Below are 24,488 nucleotides of genomic sequence, written 5' to 3'. Positions count from 1 at the left end.
CCAAAAAGGATGGCTCACGTGTGATATCACAGCCGACCACACCCCACAGATACATCGCCTGTGAGTACCACCAGCACATAATGGTGCCCGCGACTTGGACTCCACCCATGCACTTTGTTTTTTTTTAGAAACCAAAGTCCAAACCCCACACCTATGGGGTATGAGGACTCGAACCCGTGCCTGGCACAGCCATCAAGAAGGGGGAACCACTAAGCCACACTAGCTGGTGGTACAAAGAACTCTAGCTGCACGAGCGAGAGAAGACGCGCTATCTGAAAAGAAAAGAGAAAGAAGATGGGAGCAGAAGCAGAAGCAGAGAAGCAAGGAACTGAGAATGAGAAGCCAAGCCCCAATTCCATCACGGTGGCCCAGTTCCTCTCTTGGAAGCGTCAGAAGGTGCTTTTTCTTTAAATTTTTATTTTCATGTTTTTAATTCCTTAGCTGTTTAAGAAGCTTGTATTCATGAAATAGAGAATTGGGTTTCTTTTTATTTCTATTTTTGTTTAATATTTTGGCTTGGAATTGGATTATTTGATGAAATATGTATTGGGTTTCTTTTTATTTCTATTTTTATTTAATATTTTGGCTTAGAATTGGATTATTTGATGATTTTTTTTTTTTTTTTTTTTTTTGGGGAATAGAAACTGAATGTCTATGCCCATATGGCCCAATTGATATTTCTGTGCCTAGTTGTGTAGGAATGATTTGGGGTTTAGATTTTAGAGACCCTTAGATGAGATAATATGCTTTACAAGTATTAGTGGTGTGGTGATGTATACACTTTTGCTTGAGAATTGAGATGGTGGTGTAGGTACTTCGTATGTGGTGGACAACATATGTGTGGTGGAATGGGAATCTGGGTTTTTTAAAGTTTATGTATTTGATTTAGTACTCTGTTTCTACTTTATGCTTCATATGTGGTTTTCACTTTCAGGAACTGTTTTAGTTATGATACCAACCCTGTAGTCTCTTGTCAAATTTTAGTAGCTATCTATCTATCTATCTCTTGGAATGTGATCCCTTTGTGGATAATGTGGACTATTTGGAAAGAACAGAATAGCCAGACATTTGAAGGAATTGAATAAGCTATGACGGATTGAAAGATGACCTCATGTTCTGTGTATGATTGGATGGTTTTCACTGGTCATTAATTCTCTAATTTTCTGCGATTTCTTGACTGTTGTAATTTTAGATGATTTGCCACACAGTTCATCTCCACAACCTGAGTACTTGGATGTGCTCTTTCTATACTTTTTAATAAAATTTATGACTTATCAAAAATTATATAATATTAATTTAAGATTAAGTTGGGTTTACCTAAAGAAGTAAACAATCTCATTAAGGGCCACCTCTGCAATTAAGATAATTTTTGGCATTTCATCTTAAGTTGTATTAGCAACATAATAGAAGCCATAAAGATTTGAATAGGCTCTTCAAAGTTCAAATAAAACTCACAGCCTCCCCAATCATGCACAGAGATACTCAACTGATAGTGCTTGTAATGAAGATAAACCTTACTGACTGATTAAAGTGGTAGATTCTTGATGAACATGCACCACTAGCTTGCATATTTCAATTCTATCTAGTGCTTACTGCTAATAACCTCTATAAAGTAAAGGATTTTCCTTGCCATTTCCATGTCATCTTGGAAAGCTAATTTGGAACACCCAATTGGTAGCAGATCATGTGTTGCACACACAGGTGTGTTCCCCTGCTGCTAGTACTTCTCCTTAGGTGTTTACAATGAGTTACACAGGTCAATTCACATCTAAGCTGCTAGTAAGCAGTTATTTAACAGCACTAGGAATTAGATGTTGTGGAAAAAGAATGAATCACATTCAAAGAGTTAAATGCTAATCTCAGATCTGATTGCTCATAGCAAAGTTGAATTGCCTGTTTTGAAGGGCCTAGCCACACAGTCTAGTGTCCTTGGCCTGCCTTAGGACTCAAGTTACACAGTCCCACTCACATTTCTATTAATCAAATCTGAGATTTCTACTCAATTGGAGGTATTGTATCAAATTGATCTGCCACAGAATAATCCTTCTTAATACATATGTACTTTAATGTAGGATGCTGATGAGTCAGCCAGAAAAGCTGAAGTGGCGAGGAAGCGTGCAGAGGATATTGCTGCAGGAACAGTCCAAATGAATGGCCGGGAGCTGTTTTTACATGAGCCTTGGGTGTTTGATGACACTCGTCTTTGAGGTCAGCCTTAATGAAGGATAACATTTGTATATTAAATAAAGGGCTAATCCTATGAAAGAATCATAATCATTCTTATATTGAAGTTCTACTTTCAGTGATTCTTTTATAAAATTAACTTCCTCTTTTTGTTTTTATCTCTATTGGGTCTTATGGAAAAGAAGTATTAAGTAGATTTGGCACCAACAAAAGAAAGAGTTGATCCAGATGGGAGAAACACAGTAATCTGTTTTGCAGACAGATCACTTAAAACTATATTTGCTTATACCAAGGAAATTTAATTTGCATATTTTCCATAACAGCTCTGTCATCTATGATAGTACTAAATTTCTTCTGTAAGTGTCAATTAAGAAGTGGGCTATACTGATGTTTTGTATCGGTTGGCTTTTTTTTACCATTCAGAGCATGAGGGATTTTCTTGCTATGTAGTTTATATACTTTACAAAGCATTTGCACAGACCAAAATATTGCTTTAGCATCTGAGGTAAGCTTTATCGATTTAAGTTGGAGAGTGAATGCCTCTCGTTCAGAACAAGAGGGATTTTCTTGTTTTGTAATTTATATACTTTACAAAGCATTTACAAAGACCAAAATGTCGCTTTAGCATCTGAGGTAAGCTTTATCGATTTAAGTTGGAGAGTGAATGCCTCTCATCACTCGCAATGGATCATCTTTTTGTAGTATATAATTTTGGGAATGCCATTCTCGACAACAGGTAACAAATTGTTAGAGGCTTCTGTTACTTATATATATATATATATAAACAAAAAAATGTAAGACTTCTGTTTACATGAAATACTCTCTCTCGACACTAGGTCAAATTGCACACTCTCTCTTGACGTCAATTGTCACTGGTCAGTGTTGATCTCTCAAGACCAGTTAACGTGTTGTTTCCTTGAGACGAGAATGGACATCAATGTCAATAAATACATGAAATGCATACTGGTCGCACAAAAATTAATACATGGTTGAAGAAATCTCTGACAATTTATATGGACCAAACTCTTTTAGAGGATTCATGGATAGGACTATAGAAGTATATCTGCCATCTATTCTTCTGTAGGCATCTCAATTAAGCTTTCATTCACTTCCTCATATAAGTAGTGGGGGTGATTATCTCTCCTAGCTCATCCTGGAACGGGGATTTGGCAGATTTAAAAACCCTTCTTGAAATTTTGGAATAAATATTCCCCAATCTCATTCCTCTACCTCTTTGGATGATGTCGATGACAGTTGATAAATGAATTTAACCAAAAAAAAACCAATGATGGTTCATCAAATGTAGAGAATTGGAATTGGAGTCGCCTTCTTCAAGACAAAATCTGGACTATTGTCTCCATGTGATTCTTATCTGCATGGGACCTTCCTCTATCTTCGCCTAAAGGTTTCTAGCTACTGCTAGATTACTCTTTGATGCTTCTTGTTGCTTTTAAATTTGGTCGATTCCAGCTTCAAGCTCCTTGAACGTCTCTCGGCAATTGTTCAAAATGCCTCTTTAACAAACTTCATTTTTATTCACGAGTTTAAAAGCACTTGACTGGCTTCCTTATTCCAAGTTTGTTTGACTAGGTCCTTCTCTTCCAAGCTGCAAGGAATCTAATGTTCCAAGGCCTATGATGGTCTCCATGCTAAGGTCTAGCGAATTGGAATTATAATTGGAAGCCACTGCTACAAGATGCTTAATCCCAGCTCGTTCCTCTAGTGACTCGTCCATGTCAAATTGTATTCGTCTCTGCTCAATCTTTGAGTAATTATTAGATATTCCTAGAGTATTGTGATGTGGTGCTTCATTCTCTCATATCCATAGTGGATGTTACTAATTAAATTCATAATGGAATTCACTATGAATATGAAAAAATGGAACACCACGTCATCATATTTCGGGAGTATCAAATAATATCTTCAATCTTTTATTAACATTAGTCAACCCCCTTTTATTCAAAAGCCCAAATGTACGCACTCATCTCTGAACATAAAGTTTGAGAAGCACTCTTTTAAGGACAACCATAATCTGTCATGGGTGAGAACATACAAATATAACTATTGACGGAAAAAAAAAAAAGTTTTAAGAATAACTGGAATTTATAACCAATGCTTATATAAAAATAAACAATCGAATTCTTGGTCCTTAAAACATACCTAGTAAGCACTTTTGTCTTTGAAGTTTTAAATTAGCGTTGTTAGTTTCTAAAGTTTAAAAAATAACCGTTCCCTCCGTCGACTTCCATTGGTTTTCTTGCTCATGGGTCTAACATAGCAATGATGTGACTCCTTTTTTTTAATTATGTGATAACTTATTTTTCAAATGCATTTCGATAATATTCACTGAGAAACTGTAACATTATATGACAATATATAAATCATGGAGGAAGCTACGAACATAATTTTATTAACCATAGCTTAATTATAACTTCTTGATACGTACAAACTACAAAGCCAACCTTGAAAAAAAGACCACGCATAAACAGTAAACACACCATTTTCTTTGGGAACAGTAACCAATTAACCGAGGAACACTAATTGCCGAGTAAAGCACTAGCCAAACCACATAACATAATTAGAAACACAAAAACAACACAACACAACTAGATGAGCAGCATCTCTCCTCCTCCATTTTACTTCGTCTTCTCATGATCAGGCACCCGACTATGGTTTCCCGCTACATCAGAGTATATCACATTTTTGTGAGCAATGCAAGTATGAGATACTAATGAGCTCAATTAGGGGGCTAATACAAAATACTAAAGAAAGAAAACCACTTTTATTAGATAATTTTCTTACAGAGGACTTGGTCTTTTTTAGGTCCGAACAAGCCCTCAAGCTGTTATTTTTCTTAGATACGGTTATAAATTTTATGGCTCAAGAGACTCAAACCAATTGTAGGTTCATATAATTGTATAACAAACAAACCAATCATGGGTTAGTCTAGGTCAACCTAGAGTTATTTAGTGTATAAACCCTATATTGGATTTAGTATAATACAAATGCTTAATAGTTGTAAGCATTTTTTTTAAAGCTAAGAGATTAATAGTTCAATTGTTTAGTACTTCTTGATATTTTCAACGGAAACAACGTGGATTCAAATCCTCCTAACCCCAACTATCAATGTATAAAAAATGTTTAAAAAAAAAAAATTGGGGGGCTGGACCCTAAAATGGCTTATAATCAACATTTATTTATTTTTTAAGTGCCTTTATTTATTTTTTTTATATAGAAACAAGGGTATCCAAATCTCTTTAAATTTTTGACCATTCAATCTAGTGTATGCAGTTACCTATCCCATATACACTAGATTTTTTTAATTGCCTTTTCTAACTTAGTATCCATTTGGTTCAACTTTTTAAAAATTATCGATGTTTGAAAAACTATTCTTAGATTTTATTTAAAGTTGTATTTTGAAATATGTAGTTTCAAATCATTTGCACCAAACAAAGCCCCTTTTTTTTTGGCATCTTATGCAGTTTTTCATATTTAGGTTTTAGGAATTGTTTTATTGTTATGTTAAAATTTGAACATATGTTTACTCCATAATTTTTTTTTTCTACAAGTAAGAAATTAATTAGTTTTTTGTGTAATTGGGTTTCAAGATGATCTTTTGTTTGATGACAAAAAAAAAAAAAAAAACTTTGTCAATTAATGAAACTAACCAAAACCCACTCTTTTTTAGAAGACATAGATTTCATATCTAATTTATACATATATTCCACATTTTGTCTTTGTATAAACTCTCGCAATCAAAGCCTTAGCATTTCAAAATATGAAAATGTGATACCATCATTTTCTTTGTAATTTTCATATTTTATTTATTTTTCCTTTATTTTCTCTTATCTATTTGTTACTATAATACTTGGTTGAGAGATTTTAAAAGAACTACATATATTGTGAGATCCCTACGGAACAAATTGAAAGAGATCATCTGCAAGGGTTAGGCTGCAAGCTTCACCTGAGTTCCTCTTGCAAGGCACAAAGATGACGTTGGACTTGTTCAAGGTCTTCCTGCATTTCCTGAAAGTGAAAAGATAATGAATGTCACCAAGCATATATATATTAGGTGATAGAAGAACACTATGTCTCGATCTCTTTTGGATGTAAAGTAAATTGATTTGTGTATACAAGGTATGCATATATATTACCTTGATCCTATGGTCGAGCAAAGCCATCATCATCAACCGTTCATATGCAAAAAAAAAAAAAAAAAAAAAAAAAAAAAAAAAAAAAAAAAAAAAAAAAAAAGTCATTAGATAAATTTTCTTTTTCAAATTTATATATATGAAATTAATTTGTACGTACCCCTCAAGCACAACTTCAAGTCCCTGTCTTGCGCAAATTTTAACAAGATTCTTCTCAATTTCCTATTTTATATATGTACAGATTTCAGAAGCATGCAATAGTAAACCATAATTTTTCTTATAAAGCAATATTTGAGTAGAACAAGCACATATATATGATAGAGAGAAAGAAGAGAGAGGGTGTGTGTGGTGTCTATCACCTGTACTTCTTCTTCTTTGGCATTCCTGTATGTCAAGGAAAAAAATATTTTTAGTTGTGAATAATACTAATAATAATATAATAAAGAAATGAAGAAAGAAAGCTCAAAAGAAGTACTTTTACCTGCTTGACTTGGAACGAGGTCGCAAGTAACGAATGGAAACATTTTCCTCCCTAAACACACACAAAGAAACCATATCATATAGCAGCTTTCTAGTTCAAATTCCTATGGTTTGAAAAATGTTTTTTTTTTTTTTTTTAAATGAATATATTCAATGATTATCAAATGGAGACCTGTTTTTGGATAATGGAGGAACGCTGCTGGGTCCCCTATTCCGTGGCAGTGTAAAGGAAATATGAAGGTTACTTGTTATTGGTCCCAAAGCAGCATCAACATTTCCATTTTTGGACTGTGGCTGTGGCTGTAGCTGCGGACCTTTGGCAACAGCCTTTCTTCTCTTCTCTTTTAGGGTAATCTTAAATGGAGCCATTAGTAGGATTTGCAGGTAACTGAAGAGACAGAGAGAAAGGCTTTGTTGATGATGAGTTGAGTGAAGAACAGAAGGCTGTGGGGGCTGAATTTATAGAAGATAAGAAGTTACGTTTTTGATGTGTGGTGTTATGGGATACCATATTTTACTAATTATAACCGTTTATCTATTATTATAATATATATATATATATATTTTAAAGGATAATAATTGGATGTATGATACATACAATAATAATTTAAAAAAAAAAAGTTTATACCATAGAATTCTCCTTACCTTTGTAGTATGGCAATGAACTCCCCATCATTCTCCCTCCTTCCCAATTTTTTTATTTTTATTTTTATTTTTTAAATCCAATTGAAATTCCCTAAATTACAAGACTAACTTTCCAAAGAAATCACATCTCAAACCGAGAGGGGGAAAAGGGTACATAGTTAGATTATATAGAAAGAAAGGTTGGCTAAATGCTAGAGGTGTTTTAAATTTTGAGGTGATTACTCTACAAGTATAAATTCTTGTGGAGTGTTGGGGGGGGGGGTAAGGGTCAAGGTTCAAAGTTCAAGGTTCTAAGAGGGAGTTTCACTTACATATACACTTAAATTAAGTTAGAATATAATTTCTATCTTATATTAAAAAAAGAAAAAAGAGAAACAGGGTGATAAATACGGAGAATGAAATAATGTTTGTGTATATAAATTTTGTATTTGATGAGTTCTTGGAAATATCCATTGCTGAATTGTATTATCTTCTTATACCCTTAATTACAAAGTATGAAAATGATATATAAGAGATTAATAAATATCTCATTTATAAAGTTTTAAACTTTTTTTTTGGGTGCATATATATAAAAAGTTTAAGGGTTGGATGGTAAATAACCAATTAACATAAAATAAAATAAAATAAAAATTGTGTGTATGTGAAATAAATAGAACGTTTGGTATAATTTTCAAAATCTTAATTATTAAAAAATTTATTAAATGATATAATTTTAACAAAAGTTATATCAACTATAATTTGATATGCCCTATATATCTTATATGTGTGGCTTTTAAATTTGTCTCATTTTTTAATTACTTTTTATCTCATTTTGGGAGCACATTTTAACTTAAAGATAAGTGGTAACCATAGTACGACGACCTACATCACAACGGTTCTCAAACTTATTTTGCATTTTTTTGGTTGATAATTAGATACATTTATATCATATTCTACATTCTCTAATTATGTCATATTGAATAATCTGCTAAAAGAAAGAAGCTTAAGAATCAACAACAGTAGAAGCTTAATGAGAAGAGAAATGCGTGTAAGTAACATTTAAATTCTAAAAAAATTAGGGGTTGGCTCAAGTGGTTAGGGCTTTGGGGTTGGTTGCATGCTCCCTCCAAGTCTAAGGTTTGAATCCCCTTGGATGCAAACAATTTCTAGGGACCGTGTCCCACATTGGCAAAGACAATGACTTATATAGACTCATGTGATGTAGGCACGTTACATGGATCTAGTTTTTAAAAGTTTCTAAAAACAAACATTGGTCGTTATTTTCTTTGATTTATTTCCAATGACATCGATCAAGTCTTTCCAATTAAATTTGTTGAATAGCAAAACACAAATCAATGTCCTCTATTTCAGTTTCACTTTAACTAGCAATCATATAATGAAAATGCATTTATTAAACATTTTCTATTAAATCATATAGAAGCTTAATGGGAAAATAGACACGTGTAAGCAACATTCGAATTCTAAAATCATGAATCATTATTTGCTTTGGACGTGTTACATGGATCCAGTTTTAAAAAGTTCCTAAAAAAAAAAACATTGGTCGTTATTTGCTTTGAATTATTTCCAATGACATTGATCAATTCTTTCTAATTAAATTTGCCAAATAGCATTATACAAATCAACGTCCTCTCTTTTAGTGTCACTTTAACTAACAACCATATAATGAAATGCATTTATTAACAGTTTTCTATTCAATCATATATAAGCTTAATGAGAAGTGAGACATGTGTAAGCAACATTTAAATTCTAAAATCATGAGTCATTATTTGCTTTGGACATGTTACGTGGATCCATTTTTAAAAAGTTCCTAAAAATAAATTGGTCTTTATTTGCTTTGAATTATTTCCAATGACATCGATCTAATCTTTCTAATTAAATATGTCAAATATCATTACACAAATCAACCTTCTCTCTTTCAATATGACTTTAACTAACAACCATATAATGAAATGCATTTATTGACCGTTTTCTATTCAATCATTTAGAAGCTTAATGAGAAGAGAGACATGTGTACGCAATATTTAAATTCTAAAATCATGAGTCGTTATTTGCTTTGGACGCGTTACATGGATCTTGCATTTATTAACCGTTTTCTATTCAATCATGTAGAAACTTAATGAAAAGAGAGACATGTGTGAGCAACATTTAAATTCTAAAATCATTAGTCTTTATTTGCTTTGGGCACATTACATGGATCCAATTTTAAAAAGTTACTTAAAAAAAAAAAAAAAATTGGTCGTTATTTGCTTTGAATTATTAACTGTTTTCTATTCAATCATATAAAAGCTTAGTGAGAAGAAAGACATGTGTAAGCAACATTTAAATTCTAAAATAATTAGTCGTTATTTACTTTGGGCACATTACATGGATCCAATTTTTAAAAAATTACTAAAAAAAAATAAACATTAGTCTTTATTTACTTCAAATTATTAACCATTTTCTATTCAATCATATAGAAGCGTAATGAGAAGAAAGACATGTGTACGCAACATTTAAATTCTAAAATCATTAGTCGTTATTTGCTTTGAATGATTATTTCCAATGACATAGATCAAGTCTTTCTAAATTTGTCAGGAAGAACATTATACAGATCAAAGGCTTTAGATTCACTTTAGCTAGTAGTATAACAAAATGCATTTATCAATTGATTTTTTATTTAATCATGGGATCCATTACTGTTCTTATCTTCTTAAGAATCCATACGTCCCTTATTAGTATATGAACAACTAATAAAATTTGAAATCTCAAAGTTGTTGTTCTTGGTTTAATTTACAATTTAAGTTAATTGAAGAGTCGAAAAATGCAATGAGACAATATCAATTATGTTCATGGGTCTACAATTTGACCTAATTAAATAAGATACGGTGATGTAATTACATCTTTGTCAAATTACATTTATCCGTGGTGAGTGTTTTTAAAAGTTTTAAGTTTCAACGTCCAACGTCATCGATCGATCTACGAGACTCTTTGACATGTTTTTGAATTTATCATCTTGATCTTATCCACCATGTCCTCACTTTCCACACAAATTTTCATAACAAAAGGCAGCCTTAAGATTGAGAGTTTACAATGTGAACTTATTGATTCTCAAAAAAGAAAAAGAAAAAGAATGTGAACTTATTAAATGCGGCTAATATAATTATCAAGATTGACACAAGGCCAAAGTGGCTAACAAGTTGAGAACAATTAAAAAAAGTAATTGAAAAAAGTATTGTTGCTTGGGAATAGAAAATTTCCATTGACTTGAAGAAGAATAAAAAAAAAAAGGACGCTATAATATAATAATAATATAATTTCCTAGAATCTCTCTGTTATATGGGACATAATTAAATTTCGATCTTTGAAGAATTAATCATTGTTACACATTCTTATATATATATATATATATATATATATATTATATTATATTATATATTAGACACAACTTATAATGTTTCTGTTTCTTCCCAAATCGTAGTTTTATTAATTTGAATTTTCCTCCCCTGCCAAAGTTTTCCTAGTATTTCACTTGAAAAGTAGTTTTAGGTTAATTATGACGAAATTGTTCTTAACACATACAATGAACCCAGTTTTTTTTTTTTTTTTTTTTTTTTTTTTTTTTTTTTTTTTTTTTTTTAAGTTGGAAATTTATTTAATGATATGGTGATCTACATATGTACGTCAATGGCATTCAATTGAAGCAAATGTGGCAGTGTTCCCTCCACAGAAACATGCTTAGCAAAACGCATCCCTAAAAAGCGAGCGTTACTTACTTTTTTTTATTTAAAAGAAAAAAAAAAAAAAAACAGCTTTACTTACTTTTGTCTGTATAGTCATTACCATATATACCAAAAGCTGTGTTCATATCTCAGTTTCAGTTACATGCAAAGATTCTTTGGCTGCTTCCTAACAAACACTAATACGTGTTTTGCATGCCTTTAATGTACTAATTCACGTAACGTAAGTTGACTTTAATTAAATATAATATAAACGACGGTTACAAAAATCTTAAATAACATCTAGAAATGTCCAGAAATTAATGCTTTTGTAGAGAGGGATAATGGATCTATTAAAAAAGAGAGAGAGATAATGAAAATATCAAGATATTCGCAACCGTGAAATTGATGAGTTCATACTAGAAATCCATAATGACAGTTATAAAATTTTTCAATAATATCTAGAAACATCGGATAATGAAAAAAAATCAACAGATATCTGCAATAATATTATAATTTTTTTGTTTTAATAAACTTTAAAATCATGAGCATATTTTGATATATTTTCTTAGTTTACCTATAATTTCTTACATTGCTTTTTACATTGCACATACATAATACTTGCTTTGCAAATGATGGATAGCAAATCATAGCACTTTGCAATGTATTCATGAACCTAAACAGTTGTGTGAAATTAATTAGCATATATAGGCCCCCCACCCCCCCCAAAACAACAATTTTTTTGATATATTAAAAAAGTATCTTTGAGCCTTTATTATGTTGCACCTTTTATCCCCTCACATAGTAACCCCAGATTTTGTTTTTGATAGAGTAACCCCAGCTTTATGTGTGTACTTTTAGCATATTTTTAATTAGGTTCATGCATGTTGCAAAACTATAGAATTTTGCAATATGCATGAACCTAAACAGTAGTTGTGTGCCTAATTAGCATATATAGGTTCAAAATACTTTTATGATTGAATTTATATATGGAACCATCTATTTTACCATTTGTGTTTGACGAATAATTATACAATATTTTGGAGGTACAATAATGAAATATTCTCTCCACTCAACTAGTTAGTTGGAACCTCTTAATATTTCTAATGATTCCAACTCAATTTTCAGCGACATTTTTCAAAACTAGCATAACTAGTAAGAACATTTTCAAGAACGTATTTGAATAGCTTCCAAATGATAAATATTTATTTTCATACCTTTTTTTTAACATTTATACAAAAATAATATTAACAACCAATTTTTAATCTCAAAATTTTGAGGTTGATTATGAATTGTTAACATGCATTAAAAAAATCTTAACAAATTAGTTATAGTCGATTAAATGTATTATTTTTCTCCATTATATTTTATCCAAAATCATACTCTTTCTTATTTCCTTAACCTGAATCATCTCACTCTTCTTTAATAGTTCATTAATTTTCTCTTCTATAAACATAACCAAACCATCTCAAACCACTCTCACTCATATTTTCATCTATAAGGGTTGAGCCTCATTACATAATTTCTTCATTTCGAATCCTATATTTTCTTATATTTCTACTTACTCATCTTAACATTCTCATTTAAGTTATACTCATTTTATAAATATGTTGCTTCTTAATAGCTAAACTTTGGGTACTATGGTTCATAGTGTAATTAGTCTTATAGTAGCCTTATAAATTTTGATTTCTTAAATAATCAACATTCCACTTCATCCACCCTACTTTTATCTTGTAATTCACATCCTCTTTTATCTTTATGAATTATTGGTCTAAGATATCAAAGAGTCTTATTCTTTAAAATCTCTTGGTCATCAAGTCATACAGTTCCTTCATCTTTAGTTTTATTTTTTACTAAACTTAAATTCTATGTACTTTACTTTAGGCCTACTTAACCCAAAACCTTTAGATTCTAAAGTATCTAACCAAGTTTCTAACTTGATAATTGAATCAAAATCTAGTTTCATCTACTAAAACTATACACTTTATAAAAAGTGTAGACCATAAGACCCTCTTATGGTCCTAACCTTTCTTTTCCAACAACCCATACCATATTTTATGTTAAAATTACTATGGCCCCCTCAAGATAAAATTCCTAGTCCCACCTCTCGATGTAACATGAACTTATAGCCATACTGAGTTTTAATAGAAAACCCAATTATGGGTAGTTTGAAAAAAGTCTTAAACTATTCAACATCATTCCATCTATATAAATTAGAACGACTATGTCTAGCTAAATTAGATTGGTTATACAGTCCAAAGCTGATAAAACTATAAAAGGATGATGCAAGAGGTCCTATCACGGAGAATAACAAAGTCTAACAAGTTGATGCTGACTCATCAAATCTTTCATGGTCTTCCATTGCCTGTGACATTGAAAGATAGAAATAGATTAGTCAGGTCAAATATATTATAATTTGCATATCACATTATTTTGGTGGACTAAATTGTGCTAATTTTGCATTAACTAATTATTTCTTGATGTTGATATAATCTTGTGCCCTATAAAACTAGGCTGCATATTGAAAACAAAAGAAGAAACAACTTTATCGAAGCAATTACCAAGGAACTAGTTAACTAGCCTGAACCAAATAGCCGGAGATGTGGGTCAACAGGTACACCTATGCCCTCAAAATTTGGATCATAAAGGGAATTGTTGAGTTTCCTGAAAACATACAATTTTGATTAGTTTGGATATTCATAAAGAATGAAGAGAAAAAAAATAGCACTTAAAAGCATGGTATAATGAAAACGTACTTTGCTTTAGGACTCTGATCATTAGGGTTTTCAACTTCAGTTCCTTCAGGCATAGAAGTCTTTTCTTCTTCTTGAGGATTGGATGCTGATAAACTCCTTTCTTGACTTACTGTTTCCGTCTACATTCAGGAAAGATACCTCATAATTATCTTTTGTAGTAGAATGCATTTAAACCTTTGCACCTATAAGCTTTTACAAATATAATAGGAAGAAGAATATGATTGATCTTTTGTGCTTGGTAAGTGATCATACCCTGGAGCGCTTAGATGTCAACAATGATTCTCCATACGCATTTCGTTTTGCTGCAGATCTAAGTCCTTCCACCAGTCCCTTCTACAATGTTTCATTTTATAAAAAAATATATATAAATAAATAAATTTGGAAAAACAGTACATTATGCCATTAACTATGTCATAGTAAAGGTAACCAAGAAAAGTTACAAAAAGTAGACAATAATACCTCCCTGTAGCTGCCCACTGATAGTGTTTCTCGTAGAAGAGGAACTGGCTCTTTGGACAGGCTCCCAATTTCCTATTGACAAGATTGTGGGTTATCTTAACAAGAACAGGAAAAGGAAACTCTCAAATAATATCTACAAGAAGAAAAATATTTTTACTCGTTGAGATTGTGAGTTCAGGCTTTGAGTCTGTTGAGTGCCAGGACTAAGGTAGGAGAGACTTTGTACAGCAGTTTGATTCTGTAATCCTTGCGTTTGGATGGTCTGTAAACTATAGGAGAAGAAAACCACCAAGAGCATGAAAAAAATTAGATATAGTGTATGTTTGGATACACAGCACGTTTACGTTTTGTGCGTTTGTGCGTTTTCCTTCTTTTTTTTTTTTTTTTTTTTCCTCTTCAGCCGCATGTTTTGACTTTTCTTCTCTGAACAGTGCACATGTGCACTGTTCACGGGTCCCACAAATTTTATTTTTCATCAACTTTTTCACTAAAAATGGGTCCCACGGTACTATTCACACATTTAAAAATTATTTTGCTACAGTGTTTTCAGTTTTCAGTTTTCAGTTTCAGCAAAATAAGTTCTATCCAAACAGACCCATATTTTCAGTTTTAAACTCAGTATTAAAAAATATAAATCAATATAACAAAATCTTTCTTGAAAAAAAAGCTAACAAAAGTAAAATGTGGAACAAGAAATTACACATATAGTATCACTAATGACACGTCACTTTGTTACATTTATGTAATAAAATTAGTAGTGTCCTTGACATCACTTCAAATAAATTATACAAAATGTAGAGATAGATGAGTTGAGTACCTAGAAGTCATTGAAGATTGTGGATGCAAGATTTTGTCATGTGAAGGATCAACTCGACTGGCCATTTCAGGAAGTTTGTTGAGTTGTTGATACTCAGATGATTGTTGTGACCTACATTTGAAATCATTCAACTATAAGGTGAAAAACTGAAAGCATTACAAGAATGTACCAGAAAGGTATACACAAATCCGATAAACTGCCTATCTGATCGAGAAAGCATTAACTTTCTTATATAGAATAAAAGGTGAAAAGTAGAGGATAAAGTACCTAGAAAGCATTGAAGGCTGAGGCAGCATGGAGCTACAAAATTTTGAATTTTGGACTTGCTCATGTTGATGGTCATAATCATACAACCTTTGGCTATGAGCCCTAATAAGAATCATTTAAAAAATAAAAAAGGAAACGCATATTAGTATTGCATCACTTTTATGCTAGTTAATTTTTAAGTCCTTTTGTTTTATAGTTGATGTAATTTGTAATATTGAAATTGAGTGTTTAGGTACCAAGGCTGTATGGAAGATCCAGCTGTTGTGGAGTTACGCTGCTGTAGATTCGACGCAAAAGGTGACATCGAGACCTGATTAGCTTGTTCATAATGATCCAGTGCATATGGGAACCTAAAGTCAACAAATAGATAATGATGATAAGCATGTAAAGAAACTACATATTGATGCCAGTTGTGATCTTTGATCAATTGTTACCAAGCTTAATGGTGTTTCTCTTTAACATTTGATTACCATGATAAACTACAATTGTCCCAAAATTTTAAAATATTAAGAAGTTAGGAATTAAACATTTAACCATTATTCCAACAACATTTGTGAAGCTTAATATTGAGGTTACCAGTTACCTACCCAGGAAACATGATTGGTTCCTGTAGCATGGAACTACTAACATGTGAAGTATACATATTTGGCATCAAAGTTGCTAATTGATTAGGTTGTTGACGACCATACGACTGTTGGAGCCTACAACTCAAGATAACAATGAGTTCATCAACATGCATAAAACTGGTTATCTTCATTGAAAGCTATTGCAATTTGCTCTATCTCAAATGATGGAAAAGATGAAAGTAGAATTGAGACCTAGAAGGCATAGACGATCCAGGTAGCATGGAGTTCTGTGTCGTCCAGACTTGGTTAAGTTGCTGTTGATGATTTCCAAGCAGGGAAGGCCTGAATTAAACAAATCATAAAACCCCTTAGGTACAATGAAAAATCTTAACAGAGATTTAACTTTACCAGATAGAAATATCTGTTGTGAGTTAACAAGTACCTGACCGAGATGGAAAGATCCTGAGTCAGCATGGGATTATAAACTTGTGGATCATACATGTTAGATGGCACCGTTATTTGATTAACTTGAGGATATACGTAACTTCTTGGCCTATAACTAGCAAAAATAATAACAGTAAATATCATCCGAAAGCATGCTGGTTATTCTATCCTTAGTTTAACCAAGGTTTAAGTTCCCAAATATACACCCCAAGGAATTATATATCCTTAGTTTAACCAAGCATGCTGGTCATTCCTAAGGCCTCATGAAGGTCTAGGGTTTGAAACCTCTAGTTAGCCAACATCTTTGGATCACCCCATTTCTCCATGTAATTCCTTACTTGGTGTCCGTGAGATAGAAAGAATACATACAGACAGGAAAGTAGTCCGATGCTCAAATAGCTCTAGACACCCTCGATAACACCAACAACAACAAAATTCCAATACATAAATTAGACAAAAGCTAGACACGATACCTAACAGGCATGGAAGGTAGCATGGAGTACTGATATTGAGGATCAAACACGTTTTGCATTTGCTGGACTTGGTTAAGCTGTAGCTGATTAGTCAACTGTTGGGGCCTAAATTTGAAGTATCTATTAATAATATGCTTGTAAACGTAATATTTTCTATGTGCGCATGTGGGTGGGTGTTAAAAGAGTAATTAGTTACATAGTAAGTACCTTAAAAGTGAATAAGCTTGAGGTTGCATGTGGTTGAAATATTGCGGGTCATATACATTAGCATTCATGAATTCATTAGATTGGTGCCTGAATTCAAAGATTAAATTTAAATCAAAACAAGAATATAATAATGTCAGAATAATTAATGTGTGTGTGTGTGTGTGTATATATATATACACACACGCCAAACTAAGAAGATGAGAAGTCTCATATATATACCCCAACTGAGTTAATTGTCTGTAAGGAGCATTCTGGATACTGGGGAGCAAACTGGCCTGGTGTTGGTTGATTGGCAATTGTCTTTGATTCATTACATCTACCTCTATCTGCTCATGGTGAACAACTTTGACATGGTCAAGCTAACATGAAAATTATGAGTGTAACCTAATTAAATAGACACTTTTGTAGAGTAATGATCTTAGGGTCAAATGATAGTACTCACTGTATTTTGAGGGAATAAAGTTGGGCCGACAGATGGTTGCTGACTGAGGCTGCTGAAATTATTGTTTGAGATGTTTTGCACCATTTGATTGTTTTTGCTAGATTGAATGAATGGACCCATACTTTGAGGCCTATGATGATAAGGGATATCAACACACATTGAGCATAAAAAAGGGAAACAAAATGGAATAATATTAATAAGGAAAATTTACATTTATGATCCATGTAAATTTCCCTAAAACACAGAAGTATTCTATGGTTATTATGTCACTTACAACTTACGTGCTTCACTTCTTTACACCTTTTAGTTAATATGGATGGAAAATAATCATGTGCTATGCATGGAAAGTCATTCAATCAAAATTTAAGGTCCATCTAACTCACCTTAAAAAAAAAACATATTTAATTTCTCTTACACCAAAATCTTAGATGGCATGGTTGTTTTAGAACCTAATCCAGATGGCACGATCTTAAGATTCGACGATCCTAAAATTGTTAAACAATCACGAACGTACTAGGATCTTTAATTAGTAGGATTGAGATAAGATCTCATTCCAAATCGTGGTATCGGTGGTATCATGTATGATCCCACCACAATCCCTAATTAATCCTATATTTTGACATATTTACAGCCAAATTTATGGGCTTTTGACTTCCACTTTAGAAAGTTTTAGTTTTTGCGAAACCTTTTGTAACAAATTCATCACTTATTCAAGATAAATCCCCAATTCTTTTTTACATTTCCCTATCAACGTATGATGATTATTAACTTCTATTTAATTGAATTTATGCTTTTAAAGCCAAAACTCATGTCAATACAATTGTTACAATGCTTTATAGTTAAAAACTTATTTATATTTTACTATATACAGTTTTATCTTTATAAAATTTATAATTTATTGCACATTATGGTTTTTATTTTCTATTGATGAAGATTTTATCACTCAATGTTGATGATTCTTCAACACATTATTACTAAAGATGGTTTCACTTTATTTTGTATGAAAAGTAGAATCATATGGCTTTTTATCTGATCCAAATGACTATCTATTAATCCTAGGTAGGATCTCGATTTTAAGAACCATGTATATGAGCTGATTTAGATTAAGTGTAGATGTGATGTTACTATTTTTTCTTTTTTTCTTTTTTGGTCTCTTTATTGTTTGTTTGGTTCTTTTAATTTTATGGGTAAGCCATTAAAATTGTAATACATTATTTGGGAAAAAGGTATTTTTGAGTTGGTTTTAATACTAAAAAAATGATAATTTTGTATTAATTTTTTGTTAAATAGGTAATTATACTTATTTCATTATAGAAATATTATTATTTCAAAGTAAATCACAGTTTATATATATTTTTTAAAATGTTGATGACATGTAAAAATATAATCAACTCATTTTACCCTATGAACTTTACGATCGCAATTTCTTAAATTATTGATGATGTGGAAAACTCTAATCCATTTATTTCAATGTGAATATATAAAAACTTTAAGAGTTTCACAGTAGAGTTACCTAAAGCTGTAGAAAATCTTAATTTGGGACCATTGTGGTTAGATGATAAATTACATGAATCATAAATATAATATCAATATGCATACAATGACAATCATATTATATGAAAAGAGCAAAAAATAATTTGACATACATAGGCATATGTTCAAATGGGGTGACAATTTCAGGCTGAATGTTCATCTGCTGATTGGAGTAGATCAAATTAGTCTCATGCTCGGCTTGAAATGAGTGAAGTGCTCCATTATCAGGTGCCACCAATCCCACCTGATCATGATCATAGTCAGTGATGATGCTTTTCTTTACAGATACAACTATTGATTTTGAAGCAAATACCAAAAAGAAGAAAAGCTTAGAAATATAAATGCTAAAAAGAAAGATAAAACAAAAGAAAAGTAACCCTAAGATGTAGCACAATTTGGTTAGGGACCATGTCTCATGAAGCGAGATTATTTGTTCAAAACTCTCTCACTCCTTCCTTATGATTAAAACCAGATCATTCATCCAAGAATAAAAGAACAAATAAATAAATGAAACACTGTGTGTTATCTTATAATTAAGGTATACAGTTGCTTGTGAATATGGATATGCAGTTCTTCAGAAAAAAAAGTATTAAAGAATGATGAATTTGTTTGCCTTAAATTTGGAGTGTTAAAACACTCAAAACTTGAAAATGTAGATTGCTTGAGGCTTAAATTATTTATTCCAATTGATAGTCCTATCTCGGAGTTCTCTAGTAACATGAAGAGAATGGGGCATGACATGGTATAAATTACTAGCTACATCTTATTTACTGAGGAGTAAAAGAATGTTACCATTGATGGTAGATAAGGTTGTGGTTCTCCTACTAATGTAGCATTAAAGGAGGATGGTACCGACTGTGGCAAGCTTGGAGCATTAACAACCGAAGGCCCAGGGTTTTCATAAGTATTATAGGCATGTTGTGAAAGGTTCAAATTAGGGTTTTCATTAGGAAGTTGAGGCTGGGTAAGTCCTGCCGGTGATCCGAGCTCCACATTGTCCTGGTCAACATGTGAAAGAACAAAATGAATGTTCATTGCAATGGGTGGTGAATTGAATCATATATATACATTTTCAAAAACTCAAAATTGTTTTAATTAATACACATAATGGTTGTATACCAATAAACAAATGTGGTTAACAATTAATAGTGTAAAAAATATACTAGAATAAATTTTATTTTCAAACCAGTGTAACGAAAAATTCCCCCAGCTCATTACATAATAACTCAAACAACCATGCATCTACGTGTTCTTTTGATCACATAATCCATTTAACGGGTTATGCGATTTAATATACTGAATGATTTTATTATTAATTGTTAGATAATATGCTGGATGAGATTCTTCAAGGATATTAATTCTAATCAAGTTATTAACTTAGATGTAAAAACTCTAAACCAAAGCCAAACAAACTGTTTAGCCAAAAAAAAAGGAAAAAAAACCCAAACAAACTGTGAAACTGCTTAAATTCATAGACATTTAAGCAAGCGCTTGGTAATTAAAGATAGAATAGCTTAGTTATATATACAGTTATTGGATGGTAGCATTGCTGTGTAGCCTGTGTTCCTATCGATGGAAGATTGAAAGATGTAACTGGCTGTGCTAATTTTTGAGCAAGGTCAAATGGTGGGTACGAGAGGGCACAACTAGTAATTGTAGAGACTGTGAAGTTCTGGTTCAAGTTTGTTTGGCTAAGGAGCATCGGCTGATTGCTCCTAGATGATGAACCTAGCTCCAAATACTCCTGCTGAGATATTATCGAGAAAATAAACATTAAATGTGTAAAATTTCATGCTCTATGTATATTGAAATTATCGGAAGGCTAATCTGGTCATGGTTGTTTTCAATTCGGTTGCACAAAGTGAAGAAAAAGAATTTCAAATTCAAGTGCACTAAGATGAGTGTTCATGCAAAATGATACAAATCAACGTACACCACAAAGATTTACTGCTGTTTCGTTCTGCGGATGAATTGAAGTCATCTGGGAATTGAGGCTGTGCACCATGTGTTCCTCATCAAAGTCAAAGACAAGGTCGTAGTCCGTACAAGCTCCTGCTTGACCAGCTGACTCAGTCTCCATCTGCTTCTGTATCATGAACTATTGTTAGTAATCTAATATGCGCGCTCTCACAAATTTCTAGACAAGGGTGGGGGTAGCTGTTGTCAGAAAATTAGGATTTAAAAGAATCTCATCTTGATATAGAATATCCAAAGCAATTAAAAATGGTTTACCTCCCCCATAAAAAATGTTTAACTATATTATAAAATTTTACCTTTAAGTACCCATTAACATGACATTAGAAACATTGAAAAATGAACCTATCTTAAATTCTATAATTAAAGATTTAACAAATTAAACTTTATATTATCAAAATTAACAAAATAAATCCTACATTTTCAACAATAAAAAATTAAACTTTAGTCCATTTAAGCAGAATGAAATGTATTATGTTATTGAAATTATATGATTTAATTTATTATTTTTAAAAAAAAAAATTTTAAGTTTAAAATTTTTTATTTTCAAAACTATAAATTTTAATTTATTATACCACAAAATTAAAATGAAATTATTTTCAAAATATAATAATAATTGAGAATATATAACAAGTTTTCCATTTTTAAAAAATGGAGAATAACAAATTAATTCGAGGGTAATGCTTCCAAACACTCCAGGCTATGACAAGTAAGAACTAAGATAGCCCATTAATTCCTGTCCCATCTTTTCCCACAGGGCCACAACCTTCTCCGACATTACCAATGAACTAGTAAAATGGAAACTTTTTTATAAAAAAAACTTTGAAACCTTAATATGACAACTATGCTATTGGCAAGTTAATAAATGAAGTATATGTGTGTCACATAATAAATGTGACAGCCCCGTTCTAGAAACTTACGTTAATTTAATATACCACTTATATTTAATTAAATTACTGGTACTTTTATGTAAGGTATATAACCAGATATGTGGTTATATTTAATTAAATCAAAGTTTAGAGGGTGAAAAGTAGAGTGGAATTACTATGAAAAAAAATAATAATAAAAAGATAGATTTACAGAACAGGAAAAGGCAGTATATCCCATAAAAATAAAGAAATAAAAAAAATAAAAAAGGCAGTTTAATTTATATTATATTTATTTTTCATTTACTATAAAATATATATTGTCTACGGTTCAAAAGAGTATCTGGTAGGACCCACTATATACATTTGGCTATATTTCAGGGAAGGAAGTAATTTGACTTATCCCTGTAATCAAGATTCAATAACTTCGTTAGTCAGGTCCAGCATGACTTTCCATGCAAAACCACCTATATTGCTAAAACACAGAAGAAAACAACATGATATTAATTATATTGGCATTTGCTAATGACGAATGATGCCATAATGGAAAGAGGAATCCAATGAGAGAAGTTTGACAAATCCGAATTTATGACGGAACTTGCAGTGCAGTAAGCAAAATGTGAACAGGACTGATGAATACAAAATTTTTTTTTTTTTTTAATGATTATTAAGGTTACAAATTCTCAATAATAAACAATAAAATGATGTCAGCAATAGACCCTTTTTAAAAATCAACAACAATTGACTATATCAATAATTATGAAAATATTGTAAAAATAAATGTTGTATCTATATCGATGCTCAAATGCAAATGATAGAGATTTAAAAAACTCAACTATCTTGTTTGGTTGCAATTAAGGCAAGTCAATTAATTTACAGTCCCCAAGTGGAGAAGAAAAAAAAATAAAAAAAAGAGGGGTTTTTGGTTGGTATGTAACTTTTTTATAATTTAAGAAGATAGGAGGATTCAAATCTAGATATTTTTGTTTGAAATTTAAAAATTCCATTGTAGGCAAGATGCATACCAAAGAAATTGCAGAAAATGGGCTAGCTCTACAATTGACAATCATGCACACTGACTCAATTTTGGGTTAGACAAAGTCTATTACTATATACTCAAGTAATTCTTAAGTATGACAGGTCCACAACCAAAAAAAACAAGGATGCCTAAAAAGTAAAATGCAAAAAAGAAAAAAATGGTGTGGGACTGTGGGGGCTTAGTTACACAACACAGGACTGCAAGCACTAGCCCTTCAATAATTTTCAAATTAACAGACAATTTATTTGCTTTTTCAGTTCATTTACCCTTAATCTTTTGTACAGATTGCTCACACACAAGCACGAATTTCAGCCCTGTACATCAAAAGAAAAACAAAGATAATATGAAATTATGAATAGCTAAATGACATGGGCTTTAAAAAGACATAGAATGTGGAACTGGAATAAAAAAATAAAATATAAAATATAAAAATTAAGAAAGTTGGTACCTTTTTTTGATACAGCACAAAATAGATGTTTGTGTTGAAAAGATATATGAGAAGGCCAACAGACAGATCGGGGTTAGAGGTTGCGCTAGCTATATGGGGCTATACCAAAGAAAAAATTGAAGATGGTACCATTGCCTGGAATCTTGACAGAAGCAATAGTTATGAAAGCTCTTTGCATATCTAAAAATGAAACCTAGGAAGCCTTTTTATAGGAAAAAAAAATTTTACTATGTGCCACACAGATAAAGGTTGTGAATTTCTTGATTATCCAAATTTTGCAAGAGTATCCAAGTATTTTTCTTTTTTACTTTTTTTTTTGGTATCTTTTTTTGTTTTTTTTTTTATTAATAATAGGTACACTTCTATATATGGTTTCAACAGGCATGCATATTAGGCTACATACATGTGTAAAGAGGAAAGAATCCACTTGCACCTAAAATTTGTCCGAACTTGTATTCAATGAATTTATCAGTGAGATTATATTTACATTAATAATGTACTTAGCTAGCCATAAAAATAATAGCATTCGCCCATTCATTAAAACTAATTACGCGGGCACTAACATTCTCTTTCTATGTAACAAAATTATCGAACATATTACTAAGAGCCGTTTGTAGACATAATAATTTTAAAATTTGTGTGTACACTGCTCAACTGACACTTCTTATTATGCGGGCACTAACGTCCAAATCCTTCCTCCCAACTTTTTTGAAGTATAAAAAAACAATACCAAACGTAACAATTTCCTTTTTTTCCTTTTTCTTTGTTTTATAACAACCTATCAAATTACTTAGGTCACCCAAGTTCAAAATTATAAAGTTATACCAAAAATCTTGTAACTCAACTGACATTTTTTAGTATTTTTAATTGAGACATTCAAGGTTCAAAACCAATGTAACTCAATTGCCTTTTTTTTTTAATACCAACCTATCAAATTGCTAAGGTTGGTCAAGTTCAAATCTATAAAGTTATTATATGTTGTCTACTCAATGGTAGCCTTTTTTTTGTTTGAACATGATGATCACATGATCCAAAATTCGGC

The 24,488-nt window shown here is 31.5% G+C and overlaps 2 protein-coding genes and 1 long non-coding RNA gene across 4 annotated transcripts; 1 reads left to right on the top strand and 2 right to left on the bottom strand.

Moving 5' to 3' along the window:
- The first annotated feature begins 27 nt into the window (after positions 1-27).
- Positions 28-2,685, top strand: LOC115970790 (zinc finger CCCH domain-containing protein 15 homolog). 2 transcript variants are annotated; one of them, XM_031090402.1, is made up of 3 exons: positions 28-396; positions 2,073-2,208; positions 2,367-2,685. In XM_031090402.1, the coding sequence occupies exons 1-2, from the start codon at positions 295-297 to the stop codon at positions 2,205-2,207; spliced, it is 237 nt and encodes a 78-aa protein (XP_030946262.1). In that variant the 5' UTR covers positions 28-294; the 3' UTR covers position 2,208; positions 2,367-2,685. The 2 variants fall into 2 exon arrangements, with proteins under 2 accessions (XP_030946262.1, XP_030946261.1); XM_031090401.1 differs by having other exon boundaries at positions 29-396; positions 2,370-2,685.
- A 3,469-nt stretch (positions 2,686-6,154) lies between these two features.
- Positions 6,155-6,714, bottom strand: LOC115971084. Its single transcript, XR_004087226.1, has 4 exons — positions 6,695-6,714; positions 6,496-6,557; positions 6,339-6,345; positions 6,155-6,210 (listed from the first exon to the last, which is right to left on the bottom strand). It is a non-coding gene; the product is annotated as an uncharacterized LOC115971084 (long non-coding RNA).
- Positions 6,715-13,731: 7,017 nt separating this feature from the next.
- On the bottom strand, positions 13,732-21,199 carry LOC115970588 (altered inheritance of mitochondria protein 3-like). Its single transcript, XM_031090195.1, has 19 exons — positions 21,053-21,199; positions 20,648-20,866; positions 19,912-20,118; positions 19,233-19,363; positions 17,587-17,716; positions 17,364-17,470; positions 17,145-17,231; positions 16,938-17,042; positions 16,463-16,573; positions 16,273-16,362; positions 16,042-16,155; positions 15,691-15,804; positions 15,455-15,556; positions 15,188-15,298; positions 14,528-14,639; positions 14,371-14,442; positions 14,164-14,244; positions 13,912-14,030; positions 13,732-13,819 (listed from the first exon to the last, which is right to left on the bottom strand). The coding sequence occupies exons 1-19, from the start codon at positions 21,197-21,199 to the stop codon at positions 13,732-13,734; spliced, it is 2,247 nt and encodes a 748-aa protein (XP_030946055.1).
- Between the last annotated feature and the right edge of the window lie 3,289 nt (positions 21,200-24,488).

Source organism: Quercus lobata, chromosome 12 (genome assembly GCF_001633185.2).
Source record: "Quercus lobata isolate SW786 chromosome 12, ValleyOak3.0 Primary Assembly, whole genome shotgun sequence".
Lineage (NCBI taxonomy): Eukaryota > Viridiplantae > Streptophyta > Magnoliopsida > Fagales > Fagaceae > Quercus > Quercus lobata.
This window is presented reverse-complemented; position numbering and strand designations above follow the sequence as displayed.

Excerpts from the sequence above, each read along its gene's own strand:
- LOC115970790 (XM_031090402.1), top strand. The coding sequence starts at position 295 with ATGGGAGCAGAAGCAGAAGCAGAGAAGCAAGGAACTGAGAATGAGAAG. Across the intron at positions 397-2,072 it reads TCTCTTGGAAGCGTCAGAAG|GATGCTGATGAGTCAGCCAG; the intron begins GTGCTTTTTCTT and ends ACTTTAATGTAG.
- LOC115970588 (XM_031090195.1), bottom strand. The coding sequence starts at position 21,199 with ATGGAGACTGAGTCAGCTGGTCAAGCAGGAGCTTGTACGGACTACGAC. Across the intron at positions 19,364-19,911 it reads AACCTTATCTACCATCAATG|GTGGGATTGGTGGCACCTGA; the intron begins GTAACATTCTTT and ends GATCATGATCAG. Across the intron at positions 17,717-19,232 it reads CCATTTGAACATATGCCTAT|GCCTCAAAGTATGGGTCCAT; the intron begins GTATGTCAAATT and ends TTATCATCATAG.